Source organism: Homalodisca vitripennis, chromosome 1, assembly GCF_021130785.1.
Source record: "Homalodisca vitripennis isolate AUS2020 chromosome 1, UT_GWSS_2.1, whole genome shotgun sequence".
Classification (NCBI taxonomy): domain Eukaryota; kingdom Metazoa; phylum Arthropoda; class Insecta; order Hemiptera; family Cicadellidae; genus Homalodisca; species Homalodisca vitripennis.
In genome coordinates this window covers 32,929,063-32,948,254 of record NC_060207.1, presented here as the reverse complement: position 1 = coordinate 32,948,254, position 19,192 = coordinate 32,929,063, and the positions used below count along the sequence as shown (strand labels likewise).

Below are 19,192 nucleotides of genomic sequence, written 5' to 3'. Positions count from 1 at the left end.
AAAACAAGTCAAGTATTCTCTACCACTCAACCTCAAATAATTGATAGATTTTACTTACTGTAACTTACTAAATATGAGGGATTCTAAGCGTCCGTGAGATTAATCAGGAGTATTACGAGAAATCATTACCCCTACACACTGTGAGGTATTTCTGTATCAGGCTTACAAGATTTTCATTCGTAATTGACATACCAGGATGTTCTTTTAACGTGAGTATCCGATGATTCCTCAGAGCAGAGACGTTCATTGTGAAAACACCCTCATATCTCTAATAATCACTGTTCGTTGTTCTATTTCTCCAGTCTGACTACGAACAGATAATATATTACTCAGACTAGATTTAGTGCGAGCTCATAAGTCTTGTGGGAACTGGTCAAACTGTACCAGGCCTATAAACTCAAAGTATATTCTCACATATTTGGACCATTTTATAGCCTCCAATTTTAGTGGAGATAATTGAAATATTTTTATCTACGTACTCAATCTAGATAGAATAATTAAAAACCATTATTTATATGGTAAGAGTGATATTGTGACGCAAAGTCAATAGTTTCGCCGATAACACTTTTTTTAATTTTATAGAATACTCTACAAAAAGATTAAGTTACAAAGATTAAATTTTTAATTTAATGTAGTGAAATCGGTTTCAAGTTCGATATTATTTTATTATTTTATAACCCTTTGAGATAACTTCCTGGATTTGAAAAAATTGTTATTACCAGCCGAGAAACTACACCCATCATTTTGGGCATTTAGAAATCAGATAAACGTAAAAATACTGAAAATCAATAATTGATATTTTATAGTTTGGACGTATATGGTAAATAAATGAATGGAGCCTAATTTTACACAATGTAAATTCATTAAATAATATTTATGTTACTTATGTAGCTATGTTATCTTAAATAATTGCAATTAATTTAACTGTGCAATTTACTGCAGATCCAATAATGTAAAATGATTATATTCTTAACTTCATCCATTTTTCCTTGACTCTGATAGAAAAATTTCATAGAATTACTAACCTTCTATATGTGTTTGTAACTTCTTGTTGAACCCTTTTCGTGGGATGGTGTCTCTGAAGTATAAAATAACTAACTGAACCAAAATAATATCACACGTATAAAAAATGTATGTCTTGTGCACTACTCAAAACATTATATTTTATAAATGGGCGAACTCAAGTATATAACGTATTTTTACAATGTTCTGTTAAATCAATAATCTATGTAAAAGTCATATTCCGTTTTTCTTATAATATTGTAGCTGTTCTTGCAAATACTACCGTTTTAATACCTCTTCCTTCATAAAAAAACTACACATATAAATGTGTCGGCTAAAGTTCTGTTTTAAATTTTTGATATCTCTAATTTTGATAAAAAATTATAATCATAAGCTTTTTAACATTTCATTTACAAAAATAAAGCAAAGTCTCTATCAACATATTTTTATACTTAAAAACAAAACAAATATTTGTATTGTTAGCATTCTTAGTACACGGAAAGTATATTAGTAGTGAGTCAGTAAATGATTGTTTCACGAGTTCAGGAATCTATTTATATATTGAAATACGTTGTTACATATTAAGCAGCATTATTTGATTTCTGAACTATACTGCCAAAATTTAACTTAGTGCATGTTTCGCTGTTTGTTTTAAATAAATTATTGTAGTAGTTAAAAATTATCTACCAACAATCTGAGACAAATTATAGCACAATTCATCTTTGCTGTTACGTGATAAATATCTGATTCAGTAGATATCTTGAAAAACAATGGGTGATGTATAGGAAGGCAAACGCTGGTTGCGATATTATAATGTCCCGGTAGCGTCAGACGCTGGGGATCGGCAGCGTGGTGCGGCGCCTAACACGGTTAGTCTACGTGTGATGTTTACAACCCATTAGTCTTCATACATCACAGACTACGGGCATTAGTCATCATCGTGCCACCACCACAGACCTCTTGCAGTCTCTGTTATAATTCGTGATGAATGTGTGCGATTCATTTACAATTTCACGAGTGAAAGACTGTTTTAGGCAGTTGGCTGCGGATACTACTATGGGTTACTAGTATAGGATTCTTTGCTGCCTTGTAGAAGTAGTTACTCACATCAAAGGATATCCCGTTTAATAAAATAATAAAGCAAACTAAATAAAGTTTCATAAGTAAACACCCCAAAAGCCTCATTTCGTGAGAAAGCTAAATATTTTTAATTAAACTATATTTATTTAAATATCTTACAAAAATGTAAAAGTCATTGTTACATCCTCGTTAAACTATGTTTATATTTAAACTTGGTGTTGATTTTATGCGCATTAAATTATTTTGTGTAATAAAATATTTTTATTGTTTGTTGTATTAATATATTTCAACAACGAACATTGTGTATTGATCTCAAGTCGTATTATAAATTCTTTGTTTCAAGTTAGATTTTGGCGATGGAAAAATTGTGAAGGTAACTTCACTCGGGAGTGCCGATGGCCGAGCGGTATAAATCGTTGGACTTTGGGTCTGAGTTAGAGATAGCACGGGTTCAAATCCTGTCTGTGACCGTTGCACTTTTTATCAGTACCATCGACCTTGTACTGTATCGACTCTCCCCCTTATTCTGTTTGATAAGATCCTCGCACAGGCCAGTGGTCCATGAGGACGGACAGAGTAAGGCTTAAAAGGGGATCGGCCTCTCCTTTAAAAAAAAAGACTTAGTTTCTTCGGATATTTGCCATTATATATAATAATGCAATATAGTGTAATGTAATTTGAAAACTATATTGGTGGTTGGTTGGTCATCGATTTTAAATCCATTAAGACATCTATTCTTTATTTATGTTTCAGTGCAGTCATCGTAGTGAAAGGTGTTTTATTAAATGCATGTTTTAAAGATCGTGTGTAAGAATTTGATCCAAAATTTGTTTGTCGTGACTTCTGAGCAATTTGTGTTAAACGCTCTGGTGTGATTTGTTTATTCTAACCTACATTGTGTCTTAGGTTAGTTATCCACAAAGAGGAAGAGATTAGATTGCAGGTCCGGGAAGCTACGCTGTGTTACAGACAACAGTGTACGCTGAATGATGGCGAATCTCCAATAATCTTTTGTTGTATAACTTTCGGCGTTAAATTTCACTTCCCGTTTTGTAATCTTAGTCGTTTTAAAAGACGATTAATTTCAAAACTAACATTTTAGATCTTTACTGTTGTGCTGTTGTAATGTGTCGATGCTACACTACTACACACGACACACTCACACAGTTGTTATTACAGAATTTGCGTTAATGCGGTTGAAAGACCGGAGTGTAGGGGCTGCCCACCAATTGATGATTCCATTAGCAGCACAGTTGGGGTTCTATGTAAAACAGTGGACTTCATGCATATTGATGCGGCTATCTTGTGGACACAGACGCCAACGGGGGTGGTGGGGAGGGGAGGCGGACAAGCATCCTCCTCATACCGGCTGGTCACTCATGGGGTCTTGATGCTTGCACCTCATTATCTCCTACTTGGTACTTAAAGTACGAACATGAACTCGTCACAGACTACAGCTGTTTTCCAGACTACACGTACTCTTGTTCAATGGAATAGAATATTCCATTGAAGGAAGATTAAAACGGTCCGTGTTTCAATAATAATAACTATTGAAAGCCCAACTTAATTGTTATTGAGAGTTTAAGAGATTTAGTTGTTGTTCTAATTATCGCTCAAATCATTTTCTCTGTTTTCATTATTCAGTTTAACTTTATGAGATGTTAATGATGAATTATCATACTGAAATGGTACACTGTTTCAATACGAGATGATTTTTTTCATTGCTGCAGTCATTTTTGTAAGCGTTAACGAGGATAAAATCCGGACTTTTTCAAAGAGGAAACGTTGTTATTGCTTCATATCTAAGAGATGATACTGAATGTGGACCAAGAAGTACTGCAACGAAGGTTGGACATACACAGCTATGACACCAGATACATCTTCAGATCCCAGCCGCCTCTCCACCACAGCTCTGGGTTTCGTCTAAACCCTCATATATAGGCTGGAAGATGCACAATCTACTTCCAGAGCAAAAGCGGAACAAAATCTGAAAACGGAGTTGAGAAAATGTCTCTTAAATTATCATTCTACTCATTGGACGAATTCTACCAATCGAGGTTTACTTATAATAAAAGTCTACAAATCAACAATAACATTGTAAAATTGTTATTACCCTTTAAAACACAGTGACGGCCTACAATTTTGTTTCATTAAATTAAGAATGTTTAACGAGAACATAATTGTCATGCTAGTGTTTTCTGTGTACAAATATATTGCTGGTAAATTAGATCAAAAGGACAACAAAGTACAAACAATATAAATAAATTAGTTTTTGGGACATAAATGTGTTTTTATTAAAGACATAAATCTTTTAATATTTGATTGCCTGTTATTTTGTTATCTAACTATTAACCCATCACTCATGTAATGAATAATATATATATATATATATATATATATATATATATATATATCCAATATATTCAATCATTTACAGAGAGGATTTGATACTTGGTGACTATGGAATTTCGGTTTAGGAATTTACATGCAGGCGAATTTTTTATGAAAATGTTTCCACTTTGAAAGTGGTGCACACTTGATACGAGAATCATCTTTATATTGTATAATAATGCATAAATATTAATATGGATCGTACCAAATGTTAATATTATTTAAATATTTGGTTTTAGATGCATATTGTATAGCAAATCTCCCTATTGAAATTGCCCACCTGGCAGCATAATAAACTATTGTTTTGTAACTCGAACGATTTTGGAGATAACAATTAAATGTAAATCCCGTCAGAATTACTGAATCACCAAGAATTGGAGAAAAATTCTTAACAAGTTCAAAATTGGTACAATTTGTCTTTTAAATATCTCGGCCACGTTCATTGACCAACAAGGCACCTCTTGATGTTCCAAAATGGCTGCCATTAAAGTTTTTTAAAATCACAACTTATTTATCGACTTATCAAAAGTTAAATCTATTCTGGAATGAGCAAAGCGTTTCCTAAATATTTTTTACAAGCAATTGATTTGCATCTCAAACGATTTTTGAAAAATTTATAACATATAGTTACCGTATAAAATACATTTTTTATATTTAATTTGTTACAATATCTACCGACATCTTTTTCGACTAGAATTATTATTAGAGCATAAATTTTATTTTTATAAATGCAAGGAAAACATATTATACCAAAACTTTTCCAAAAGCGATAACTACATGAAATACCCACTCCTCACACGATTCATTTCTGAACTAAATCACTTCGCTTGTCTAAACATATCAAAATGTAGCATAGTAACTCAGAGTTTTCCAAATTTGTGCGTATTTTGTAGAAGTCCATTTTGGCCAGCAGCTGAGGTCTGAGTCACACATGAAATTAGTTTAACATTTCACACCCTCTCGTGGGAGAGGGGTGTCCGAGCCTAAACTTAGTTAAATGATGAGTTCAACCCATTTGTCTCCATCCGTCACATAACTAAGACACAGACGAACGTTCTCCTGCCATTCTTCTGCTAGAGCGACACGTCTCAGTTTCCTGTTATTTCAGTAAACAGAAAGTGTAAAGCTAGGCATTAATAACTTTTTTTATTAAATTTTTGTAAATATAAAAATATGTAGTATATTTTCCATTGAATGTGGGTGACAATACACTTCACGAGTGCATATATAAAATATAACCAATGTGATAGCTGCTTTGTAAGTCATGTGTTATTGACTGTGGTATGGGTTACAATTTGTTTTAATATTTAAAAATCATACGCAGTTTAAATCGTTTTTATTTGGATATTTACTGTAGCTGCGTTTTAGCTGCGAAATAGCTGCGTATGTTTATTAAATTATACACTGAAATAATTATATACAACACAGTATGTGAATATTAGAAACCTGATTATAATAACGGAATATTTATGAAATAAATTTTGAGTTAGCTCATTCATCATTCAATTCGCTTATTTAATGTATATTATATTTTTTGTTTAAGGTGACAATTACATTAGAATATTTCTATAAACAACTTATTATCGGTTCAATAAAAAATATTACACAAGTCTTAAAATTTAATTTATTTTGTTTTCTTCAATTAGTTACAACATTTTAACTCAAGAGGTGAGAGTCAATTTATTGTATTACAAACAAAATAAGTTCTTTGTTAAGCCGTATACAAATTTTAGTAAATAAAATTATGCGACTTTGGGAAACGTGAAATCTGATAATATACAAAAATATATAAAGCTGAGATGGGGCAGGTCTCAGAAAGAATTTTGGAAGTTTAATAAAAGGTAATAAATCAACCTGAAGAAAGGATCGATAAATACACGGACAGGGAAGAGATATTGAGGAACGTCACGAGAAGTTTTTATTCTCTTTGACAACTGTTGATTGATGGAAACTTTCTTCAATCAAATTGACAGACTGCAAGAGATTTGTGTTGCTCCAAATTCCTTTCAGCAATTTTCCCACCAGGATTAACGATGTTTAAGAAAGGTGCGCTTATTCTAAATTTAATATCCCACGTATCCATCTATTGTACAGTTCCTCACTACTCCAAAATATGTTTCATTTTGTTAAAACATTTTAATATTAACACTGTTAAATTAAAAATATTTATCAAAAATAAATAACTTAGCTACGTTAATTTAACGATCTAAAGACGTTTTAAATGACGAGATTTTTATGTAGGCTACTATATAAATAAAAGTTTTGTATTAAAATAGAAATAGTGTAACGTTTCCCAATTGAGCAAATTAGTACCACAGTGTAATTATCATATACTATAATACGTATTACATATAATTGGAACTATACCAACCATTTGCGGGATAAAATGGGTCATGTTAAACATTTATCAATATTAATTATCCATTAAAATACTTCATTATTTAGTAGGCTAACCGGGAGGGACGCTTGGACCAAACATATGAATTAATATCTGCATATATTGATAAAATATAAATTGCATATGCTGGTAATTGGAGAGCATTAGCGTATGTTTAAATTCAATTAATCGTTTAATGCCTCGCCGAAGTAAATTAGATATTTTATAAATCTACGTCTTTAAATATTAGGACTGCTAACTGTAATCTAAAAACTGTTTTAATACTTTTTAAATAGCTTGGGAATAATTATGACAGCATTTCTAAAATGTTTTAATAAAATATATACAGAGTTTTAGTCGAGTTCAGCTAGATAAGCTATCAGCTTGTTTTATCTATATGAACATATCAAAATATGTAGGACAGCTAAAATTTTTAAGGATTACAGTAGATAATAATTTAATAACTCGGGAAACTTTCTCCATTGCATTTACACCAATGTAAGGTTTTCAGGATTTTTCCCCTTTTGCCTACACAAGAGTAAGGTTTACGCCACAACGTATACTCTCAGATAACTGAGGTAATTTATAAGTGATTTAGATGCATATTGTGTTGTACGCTCATAAAACGTACACACGTACAGAATATTTCGTTTACTCACTTAGACAACTGAAGATAGTGGCCGTTATAATGTGTGCAAGCTGTACTCTCAACTTTTACACAGCTTATAATGTAACACTAAAAGCAAAACAAATTTTAGAACCTGTAAACAGTGTTAAGATTTTCTTTATAGACACTTCATGTAAACCTCTAAGGGTAACATAACTTTATTGTTTTCATTCCAATTCAATTTTACGTCCATAAAGCATTTAAAAAGCTTTTATGGACATTTAAAATTTAAAAGTTTATGAGATTCTCTAACATAAATTCCTCAAAACTCATGCACATTATAGTGTACTGTTAAATGTGAATGCCCTGTTATACAATTGTTTATTCAAGGAGCATCTCGCCATAATAAACCTTGTGGTTATTTAAATAACTTGAGATTATCAGACCACACGCTATACTATTTAAAGCATTGACGTTGTTTTAAAGTAAACAGAGAGCACATAGTTTTACTAGCGATACACATAAATTGGAACTATATTTTTCTTTTTCTACAGTCTAGTCTGGTTTGTTTCTATAAGTGTAAAATGTTTCCCAGTAGAATACGGAGAACATTTCAAATGTAGAGGGTTCTTGTGGTGATCGATGAAAGTTGGGACCTCAGCGCGCGGAAATGAGTTCCACCACAAATAGAGACGTAATGAAACTGAGGGTGTGAGGGTCTGAGGGTTGATACAAAGCCGATGTAACCCCTGACTGTTGAAAAAATCGAGTTTCCCACCAGAACATTTATGAGCCTGGCGAAAATGTTCTTACGTTACATAACTGGTACAATACAGCTAAATAAGTTTACAACTTCACGTTAACTTTCACGTTTATTGGTTATTTGCATAATTCAGTGAATTTAACTAATAAACACCACTTTGAAGCGACAATGAGAGAATTAATCATTATTAAGACATAAATGGTGCTTCTCCATTACTTCTAAGAGGGTTTAATTGATATTAACGGAGACATTGGATGTAAGAATAACACTATGTTTATAATATATTTTTACGTTTTAGGTACATTGCTTTAAATATATTTGTTGCACTCACCTTTATTGCAGGATATCGAAAATGTTTTGAGTGTTTACAGTTATATAAGAGTATGTATGATCAGTCAATTACTAAAATACGTTAATTAAATTGCCATGCTTACTATTTTTTATAAACCAAAGACTAATTTATTGTAATTGTAGACCATATGAAGTAATTTTAAAATGGCTCATTTATTTTCTTAATGTTGAATGTTGGTTCCATAATATGTAGTAGCAAATGACAAACACACGTATAATTATTATTGTAAAAGTACTCTCGAGTTCCTTCTTTTGCAATATATTACCGTTCGAGCGTTTTTATTGATTATTTCTTCAAAAACATAACTATACTGATATTATACAATATAATATTTTATAATAATATTTTACAAAAACTCAGCCTTGTCCATTTTTATTCACTCTTACGAAACACTAAACATGAAAAAAACAAATGTAATTACTAATTACTATAGTAGTAAGTAATTACTGAGTAATGTTTTCGTAGTTTCTAATCCACAAATGTTTTAGTACAAAGTGACACTGTTTACCTAAACATCAAGTTTATATTAGAATGATAGTCATAAAGATTTAGCATTTTCCTTTTGTAGTGAGAGTAAACAACTATGAACGAGACAAAATGCAAGTTAGTAGCAATACTTTTCTATATGTTGTAAATTTGATTTTCCTTTATCATTTTGTCACACTGACCTTAATTTAGACTTTTTGTGTCTGGCCGTTCATGTAGACTGACATACATTTTAAATCATCTTACGAGAAATCTTAAAGGGAGTGCTTGGCTCATCTCCTGCTTCGTAATTAACGCTACTCCTCACTGTCAGTAGATCTCCTTGCAAGCTTCCTTTATGTATCTATTTTTATTTTTATAGTACTCCGAAGTTATTTCTGTCCATTTTGAAGTAATTCTCAGATCTAGACAAATATTGTAAATCGTATTTGCTCTATGATATATATTCCGCGATAAACTTCTCAGTCAATAAACTGAGCAAAGATTATTAAAACTGTTCGTGCTAAATTTAAAAAAATTGGAACCTAATTTCAAAATACTTAATATGTGCTCTAAAGACTAAAATCTGTCTAAATTTCATCCTCTAAGGTTATAGTTTTTTATACCGTTAGGATCACACTTTAATATTTCATTGTAAAGTAAGAATTAGTTTAAATCTATTCAAAAGTAAATTGTATAAATGTCGTATAACTTTCATTCAATATATTCATTAGTTATATATATATAAATTCATCTACTTGTTTAACTTATAGTGCATTAACGTGTAAATAGTAACGTATTTTTCCTATTTACGTAATTTGCTTTTCCAAGAAATATCTAACTAAAAAATTAATCCTATTTAATTACTCAGCAGGTGAACACCCACATCGATTATGGGGAGTAACTATTTCTGACGTAAATATAGATACTTAACTGAGAATTCCATCAATGAGTTCATTTACTCGTTAAGATTATCATTACGACCCAAATCGTTAGTGAAGTTTGCCCAATATCTGGCAAAACCTTATATAGAACACCTAGAAGAAGTTGAACCTATAAAACCCTACTTTGTTCTAGGGATTATTTTTATGTGTATAAGAAATATAATTGCAGTTTTTGCCTTGCAACGCACTACTTTTTTGCAGCACCGGACAGTTTTAGGACATAACATAATAATAAACTGTTGTTTCGAGAAATATGTATTTCAAATATAGTTGATTCATGACATGGTACATTTAAAAAAAAAGTAAATTGTACATTAGTAAACAACAAAAATTGCATAAAAATTGATTTATAACATAAAGATTACATGAATATAATCTTTACAATAAGGGACCTTTCAATTCATTTATTACTTGTTTTTTTCTTTTCTCAAAATGCTTGAAATGATTATATTTGCTATATAATCAAAAGTTACTTACACTAATGTCTGTAGTTCTATTACGTAATAGTAAAGGTGTTCATGTCCAGGCGTGGGTGTCAATTGAATATCCCTCCCAGAGAGTTTCGGGTAGTCTTTGTACGCTAACCTGTAATGTTCCCGCCACCCCAACCTCCTAACTAGTCTCGCCGTGTACTCGCTTGTACAACATATTCTCATAGCCTCGAAACCTGCGTCCCTCGCCACCCTCATACTCTCCTCTGTCAACTTCCTCGCCACTCCTTGCCGTCTCCACTCCTTGCTCACCGACAGGATCCTCAGCTCTATTGTCCGCTCTGGTAGTCTGGTTAGTTCTGCTTCTTCCTCAGCAAATTCCATGAACTCTACCAACTAAAATAAAAGAAATGAAAGTTTGTAATGATGTAATGTAGTGTTTTAGTCAATCGCAGTGTTATAATTTGTTAATAGCGGTTACAATTGCATGTCTCATGTAACAATGTTATTTACTGGTACATGAAGTTCATCATATTTAATGCTTTAATGTATGTACATTGACATGCAAAGGCAAGATTTTATATTTTTAATTCATCATAATTATATAATGTTTAGAAACTAATGTGATTGCACAGGCACTACATTAACAGCATCCATAACTATGCGTCTGAGTATTTTTATACATTGCTCTAGAAATTTGTACAGATATATACATTTATTTTTACTGAAAATTCAGTAGTACTTAGTCAGTATGCTCTAAAACACACAGACGTTTCAATTTCAATTAAATGAAGCAACAAATTAAAAACAAACAATACATTATTTATTTAAATCTTAAAATCAACTTTATTATCCTGGACATGATAATTCCACTTAAGAATTCATCCAAAAACAGTATCTATGGCTTTGAATAATCTTATCAATAACAGACCTTAATTAACAACACATTAGGATAGTTATATTAATGTAACAAACCAACAATTCATCTAAAACTGGTTTTAAACAGTGGTAAACATCTTTTGCAGTAGCTATCAGAATCACCGCGATTTATAAACTGATATCTTCAGGTTCCAAATCGTAAATCATTAGATTTAGCATGCAATTTTGTTTTTATTGTTGTAACATTTAATAACGATGGCAAGTGTCCCAAATCCTTAAAGTCGTCATTAAAAGGAACTCTGGCTAAAGAATGTTCCATTCCATAATAGGCTAAAATGATATTCCTCGTTAAAGTATTAAAGATTATAAAGGGCATTTTCAGCGTGAATATTAAATAAACTAGTTTACATCAGTGGTAATATTTCTTGTCCGTCAAACCAAACATCTTGAACTGCTCCTCAGAAGAAGGGTTTGAAAATCGTCCAATACCATCAGCATTCAGTTCTCGTTAAGCCAGAACTGGATCAATAAATAAATTTAGACAAAATCCTGGTACTTCAGAATAAGGCAAAATTTTCATTAAGGGAAGTTATTATAGATTTTCCATTATTTATACATTTACAAATTTGAATCAAATATAGTTCATTTTGTTGATGATTTGTTGTAGGTGTTTTGTCAGTGAGAAACATGGAGAAACAATCTGTTTTCAGTATTCAATACCTTAACGCAGATACATAAATAAAATATATTTTTAACAATCGCATACTTTGACAGCTTACCTCAAAAGTTCTGGATGCCTTCATTCCGATTTGGCGTATAACACGTTGATGATGATTTTGAAGTATTAAAGCCTTCGCCTACAAAATAGCGCGATTCAATTCACCGCGAAAATTTACACTGTAGTCACTATCTTATTCTGCGGATCAATCGTCACACAGTAAAACCTTTTATAGAAAATATATAATTATTACCTCAGACATATAATAAATTATCCAAAAATAATAGCTAATAACTAGAACATTGGTAAGTAAAGGCTGAGTAAAGTGTAAGAGTTGAAATGGAATATTCAAGATTAAACACAAAATGGTCTATAATAATTTGATCTTACATAAAATATTACCTAATAACCTTAATTATTATAATAATAAAAAACTAAATGTCATTAATTATATTTTTATTGCCACATTAACACGTATGCTGCATTAGAATATAACAGGCACAGATATTTATTACGTATAATTACTCTTCTATGCCTGACACTGACCATATAATGCCTTCTTTATATATGTATGAAAATAAATATAAAATAAAATAAAAAAATCATCTTTCTAAACCATAAATATCCTTTTTTCACTCTTAATTATCTCGCTTTGCGTGAAAAAAATGTATTAGTAGATATGCACAAGGTCTATAACAATTCAACGTTACTGGCACTCAGGTAGAGCTGCATTAAATGGACATTCACATAAAGATTAAACTTTGAACATGATATAAGTACATTATGGTTTCTGAGCTTGTGAATTGGATCATTCATTGCACTTTTTAATTGCTACTCTGAACTAATGATGAATTCATTTTAGTTCCCAAAAGTCTTTTTCCGTTTAAAACGTTTTAATTAAAATGTTTCACCTTTTTTGCTTATTTAAAAAAACTAATGAAACGTATAATTAAAATTAGTGCTAAGATCTTTTGCGCTGCTTCCCCAGTGACAAAACAATCAGGATGGGTAAGCTGAATACCACCTCCTGTAGAAAGTTCATGTTACATCTATCGTGGGTACTTCTTTGTTTGAAGTTAATTTTTGACGATGGAAGGATTGTGAAGGAAACAGGATTTTTCCGGACATTTGCCATTGTGCAGTGAAACAAAAAATAAGTAACATTACGCTTCGATATATGCAATCTGATCTCTTCTTCAGGTAAATAACTAACCTAAGACACAATTAAAAACTAGGTTAAAATACAGAAATCATACCAAAGCGTTGTGACACGCCTAAGTCAGGAATCACAACCACCATGTTGTGTATCAACACCACTAACTCTAAACATGCACTTCATAAAAACTATAATCAACACTAATCATTAAAACTGAACTACAAAATACAGGTCACAATACGTCAGTACAGTATTCGACTACCAACCATCTACGACTGACCAGAGGCCAATAGCAAATGGCGGTCCGTCACGGCAAAAACAAGATGGCGGTTAATAAAAAGGAAGGGGGACAGGAATGGCTCTAGTTTTTATTATTATTCTTATTGGTTCATGCTAGATGAACTTTTTAAAACCAAACTGCGACTCCGCATTGGTTTATTATACATATCTAATCCGTTTGATACTTTTGGTTTTTTTTTAGTTCATCTTTTAGAATTGGCAACCAAAGCAGCCTAATCTTTACTGATGGTTGACTGATTGGTTGGTCTGCCAAGTTTAATTTATGTTGCTATTAATTTCCTTTTAAAGCAATGTGGTTCCCGATTTATTATGTTCACGGGGTTCATGGGTAGCGAGCACCAAATCTCAGTCATGTCACCTTAGGAGAACAGGAGGGTAGAGGTAGTAAGTGGTATTTCGAAATGTTTAGGCTACAACATCTTTAACACTAAGGGGGCCCATCCCACTTAAAAAGTCATCTACACACACACGTTCATCCTAATATCTCGACATTTGTGGTTATTGATGTTCCTTTTCTTACATCTATAAGACTGACCATATGTAAGTGGAAACATTTGCTTTTCCTGTACCCAGTGTGAGTTCAACCGTAAAATGTAAACCAGCTAAATGTGGTCACCACAGAAAATTATCATTTTTTTCTTATTTCGTCTCTCTAAATTATAAACTAAATATGGATTTATTAGACGAGATAAAATGTCTGACCGGGCTCAGCCGAACTGGCAACACTCCGTTTATCGGTCCAACATCCGGAAACTGAGCGACCCCAATGTTTAATATAGCTCGTTAGTCTTTAGTGTTGTATCAGGGACCGGACGACACGTGCTTAATTGATTGCCTTGGTATGATATCCAAAATAACTTACCATATCCAATAATAGCATTATTTACATGTGATTTACGTGGAATGCCACGTCTACCTAGTACTTGTAATATATTTCATAAATTAGCTGTACTAGCTGCCATACTTATTTCATTATTTAAAGACGATGCTAAGCCTTAACTTAGTGTAACTGTCTTGTTTTTGACCCGCGCTTCCATAAAATACTTTATATAAATAATGTAAGTAATGAGTCATGCATGAGTAATATGCATTCACTACGTTGTTCATTATATTCCTGATGATTGTTTAACGAATAAATCTGAAAATTTTAAAATTAAATATCTCACCAAGGAATTATGATAAACACCCAAACTCGTTTCGCTCAATATTCGATACAATATCATTTCAATAAAACCGGCTCGTGAAGTGCACATATTTATATTTTACGATTTCAGGAATGTTATATGCCTTGATCAAAATGTCTAAGTGACACAAAGCCAACCATAACTTCTCTATTTGATATAAGGCTGGTGTAGGTACAGAGCCACACAATATCTATATCGAGATTAACTCTATCGAAAGTTTTGGTAACACCTTACCAATTTTACTTTAGATTTATTTTTAGATATATTTATATTTTCGTTATAGAAACATTGGAATCAAATTCAATCAAATGTATTGAAAATCTAAATAAATCTAAATAATTTTCATTTAATTATATCCAGCTAAGTTACTTGAAAAAAACATCTGCCTTGTCAGGGAGGTAATTCAATGACACCATTTAATTCATAAGACCACGTTCTAAGAAATCTATATTCTCTTAAACTTGTGAGGATATACGGTACCCGCGTTCTATCTTCAAATTTTATTTCATCACATAATTAATTTGTTGGATATATAAGATTTGGTGCCGCCTTAAAAACATTATATGGTAATTGCTTTGAATAACTCCAAATCAAATGTATTTTTTTGCTTTTTAGTTCCTTCATTTTAACAACTGCTGAGCTCTGTTTATTATTATTTTGAAAACTATATTCTTTCTATAATTTTTGTTCTTAGTTTTATATATTCCATCCTGTAATTATACATCTAGGGGCTACAACGAAACATTTGGCGAATCCATTTAGTATATGTGTTGTTTTGTAGAAGAATGAGCCGATTATTAATGGAGCATTCATTTAATCAAAAATAGGAGCACTGGCTTATCCCGAACTGTTTAGTTTAATTATTTCTTGGCATCCTAAATGATATTAATTGTTAAAAAAGTACATCTCGGTAACATATTCCGTCTCGTCGCTCTTTGCCTTGCTCCAAACGCCTCTCGGATAAATCCTGATACAATTAAACATATTTCGCAAGAGTATATGGAGTAACCGATTTTTATTTGAGAAGCATTACTTTCTAAACTCTCTCCTGACTTACTGTTCTTAGACAGATTCTCCATTCCTTCAAATAGAAATGGCACTCAAACGATCAATATGTATGAACGGTGGTGTATACCCTAGTATCTGTAAGTTAAGTTATTATGGTTGTTAAAAGAACTATACATCTCAGCAACTTATTCCATCTCGTTGCTCCGTGCCATGATTCCTAGATGAAAGTCATTTGGTTCTCATATTACATGTGAGAAGCGTCCCACAGCAACTCGGATGTGATTTGAAAAATTCTAATCTCAGCTCTCAACCCTCTTTCATTGCTCCAGATAGATTTGACGTTGTCTCTAACAGGACTGTTACTTTTTATAAAGATAGGTTCCCTAGAATTTGTGAGGTATGTTATAGTCATCGAAATATAACTACAACTCGGAGAACTAATTTTGCCTTCTTGCTCCATATCATGTTTAAATGGATTCCACCATATTCTGGAACACTAATATAGACTGTTAAATTTCTCACAACTCTAAGTTAATATAACGTGATTAAAAAAGTTCAGTCACTGCCTCAGTCCTGCTTCATTGCTCCATCAGGAATTCCACATCGCCTCCAACAGGAACGTTACTCGCAACCATTATCCATGCAAAACACTACATTCTCCATTATCTATGTGGTAAGTTATGATCATTGGAAGAAACCTACATGTCGGTTTCTTATTCCGTGTCGTTTACAAGGACTCCTATAGAATTTTTTGGACTCTCATGTAGACTATAAAACTCCCACAGCAATTCTAAGGTAACTTATATTAATTTAGATAATCCCAGCCTTCGCATTCAATCCTGTCCCGTATCCCCAGGACGTATGTTTTATATTATATCCAGTACTTTTTTTTAATTAAACGAAACGTTCGTTGGCATCTGAAAGATAACTTGGTCATTCCAATAAATCTATATCTCGGCATCATATTCCGTCTCATTGTTCCATGCCATGTTCAATTTAAAGGACTCCTAGAGGAGCATTATCTGGAACCCTAACGTTGTCTCCTAGAGAAGCATTATCTGGAACCCTAACGTTGTCTAACAACCAACCACCTTCTCACAGCAGCTCGGATGTAACTTAAAATTAGGAAAATTCCTATCTCCGCAGTCGACCCTGACTCGTCACACCAGGATGGGTTTTTCGATATTGCCTCTAAAAGTGACATCCCTCTGACCATTACCATGAACAATGATATGTTTCCTAGCATCTGTGGCGTAAGGGTTTTGATAAAACTACATCTTACATTGCATCTTACTCCGTTTGTTGTTTCAAAGTACTCCTATACTAGTGTTTTGTGGAACCCTGATGTAGACTACGAAACCACAGTGACTGTGAGGTAATGATTTGTAAAATGTTAAACCATACAAAAAATCATGTCCCGTTACTTTAGGACGGTTTTACTCGTATATTGCCTCCAATAGGGACATTGACCTGAAGTCAAACAAGAAAAGTGATGTTTCCTATAAATTCTGGGACAAGTTGAAGTAATTGTACGAAAACCGCCTATCCCCCAACTTGCTTATACCTGATTTCTCTATTTGACTTTATATGTAACATTTTCAAAGTGGTTTCTGGTCTGAGACTGACCCAATTCATAAAAAACCAATGGGACCGCTATGAGGTAGCTCTCTTTCGTTTAATAAAAGTGTCACCTAAATCTGTTTAGTAGTTTCGGAAAAAGAAATTTGTGGACATACGTAAAAATAGGAATATAGAAATAAGTCGAAATGTATAACCTCCTCCTTTTTGCAGTCGGTTAAAAATTCATGTTTTTGTAATTAATTAATGAATCCAAATCCATTTTTGTAGTTTGAACTAATTGAAAGAAAAGCCAGAATTAAAAATTAACTATTTAATTGGCATATTATTTATGAACGTTTATTATAATTTATTATAATGTTGTTTTTAAACACGTATTTAAACGTCACACACGTATTTGCTATTGAATTAGATATTACATGAGTACATTTGTTCAGAAAGTAATCTTTTTATTTGACGTTTAAGGCATAATAGGATGTGCATTTATTAAAATCAATATATAAATGTCACTGCTATAAAAATTATAGTTTTCATGGTAGCGTACTAAACAATACCTTTTTGACCTCAGGAGGAGTGTCTGACTCGGTGTGCATGTGGGGGCTGATTCTGTTGACAGCGACTCCTATAACACGTCCCTGGTTGTCTGTAGCCTTGATATAGAAGTCCTCATGGCCGGACATCGGTACAGAGGGCCGAGGTGGTGGACAATCCTCAAGCCCAAACGCTTGTACCAGCGGCATATCCGCCAAGAAGTGCTCGTTGATGAAATCTTCCATCTGGATCATCTCCTCTGCGCACGTTACTTTAGCTACTGTGATATCCATGCTGGAAATTCCATCCAAAGGTTTTTATTGTTTACCCTCACATAGTTAGCTACTTATATATTAGAACTAAACATAAGTATAATAAATAATATAAAAAACAATAAGTATAGCATACGACAAAACATAAACTGTTGAAAAGTTAACATTATCGTAAAATAAGTTCTCTAGTTAACGATAGTTCAAATGTGTTTTTTAGGTCTGTAATTTCAACCGATACATATATAATACGTTATAAAGCAGTAGTTAAAATATAATTATATAATAAGATTCAATGAGTAATACTAGCCTCCAGCGTACATTTTCCAAGTTAATGTGCCGTAATTAATCTTACTACCTAATAACATTTTAAACCATGTCACAATATCATTACAATTTCAAATAGTTATTTTTTTTATCCACCATTGTACGAATAAGGTATTTCTAAAGCCAACTCACCTCTTAATAATACTCATATAAGTTTACAAACCGAGTAATCACTCAAATGCACACTCAAGACCTGCCGCTTAGTGAACAATTGGACAGACAGGCAAGTTAGAGTAACACAAACATGACCCTTAAACACAGATAACCCTCGCTGTCTGCTCTGAGCTGTGGTCACGCCTTCACAGCTGTATCCGACAATCTTACTGTGAATAAATAGTTCACTATCAAGGTTAGTAGCCTACACTGCCAGTCCCTCACTCGTGTTACGTCGCATGCATGTCGTATAATACGTGAATGTAATGTTTAACTTAACGTTATTCTACAAAATATACTATTTAGAAATTATTATTTACACACAATAATAATATGAGTCGCTCAGATCACTCTCAAATGTTCGAATTTAAAAAGAACTCATGTCACTGTTACGTAATAATACACTCCTCAAACGAATACATGAAATAGATTGTTGTGCAATAGTCATTAATAATATTATGCTTCCAAAGGAACAAAATTGTTTAGTTTATTTGCTTTCCTTGTTTTATTTTGCTTTTTGACTATAGCCTAAGATTGAACATTTACTCTTTAAAATAAAAAATGGTGAAAATTAGAATTCGAGAATTTTATATATCTAGCAAATTAAAATTCCCCCTCTAAATAAAAAGAATTAAAATTATTCTATCCTGTGACAGAAATTTCATATCAAAACAGAG

The 19,192-nt window shown here is 32.3% G+C and overlaps 1 protein-coding gene across 2 annotated transcripts; it reads right to left on the bottom strand.

The window, feature by feature from the left end:
• Positions 1-10,226: 10,226 nt before the first annotated feature.
• On the bottom strand, positions 10,227-18,985 carry LOC124359577. Of its 2 annotated transcripts, XM_046812453.1 has the most exons (4): positions 18,495-18,985; positions 17,790-18,060; positions 12,071-12,148; positions 10,227-10,808 (listed from the first exon to the last, which is right to left on the bottom strand). In XM_046812453.1, exons 1-4 carry the CDS (start codon positions 18,509-18,511, stop codon positions 10,455-10,457), a joined length of 720 nt encoding a protein of 239 aa, XP_046668409.1. In that variant the 5' UTR covers positions 18,512-18,985; the 3' UTR covers positions 10,227-10,454. The 2 variants fall into 2 exon arrangements, with proteins under 2 accessions (XP_046668409.1, XP_046668417.1); XM_046812461.1 differs by lacking the exon at positions 12,071-12,148 and having other exon boundaries at positions 18,495-18,973.
• Between the last annotated feature and the right edge of the window lie 207 nt (positions 18,986-19,192).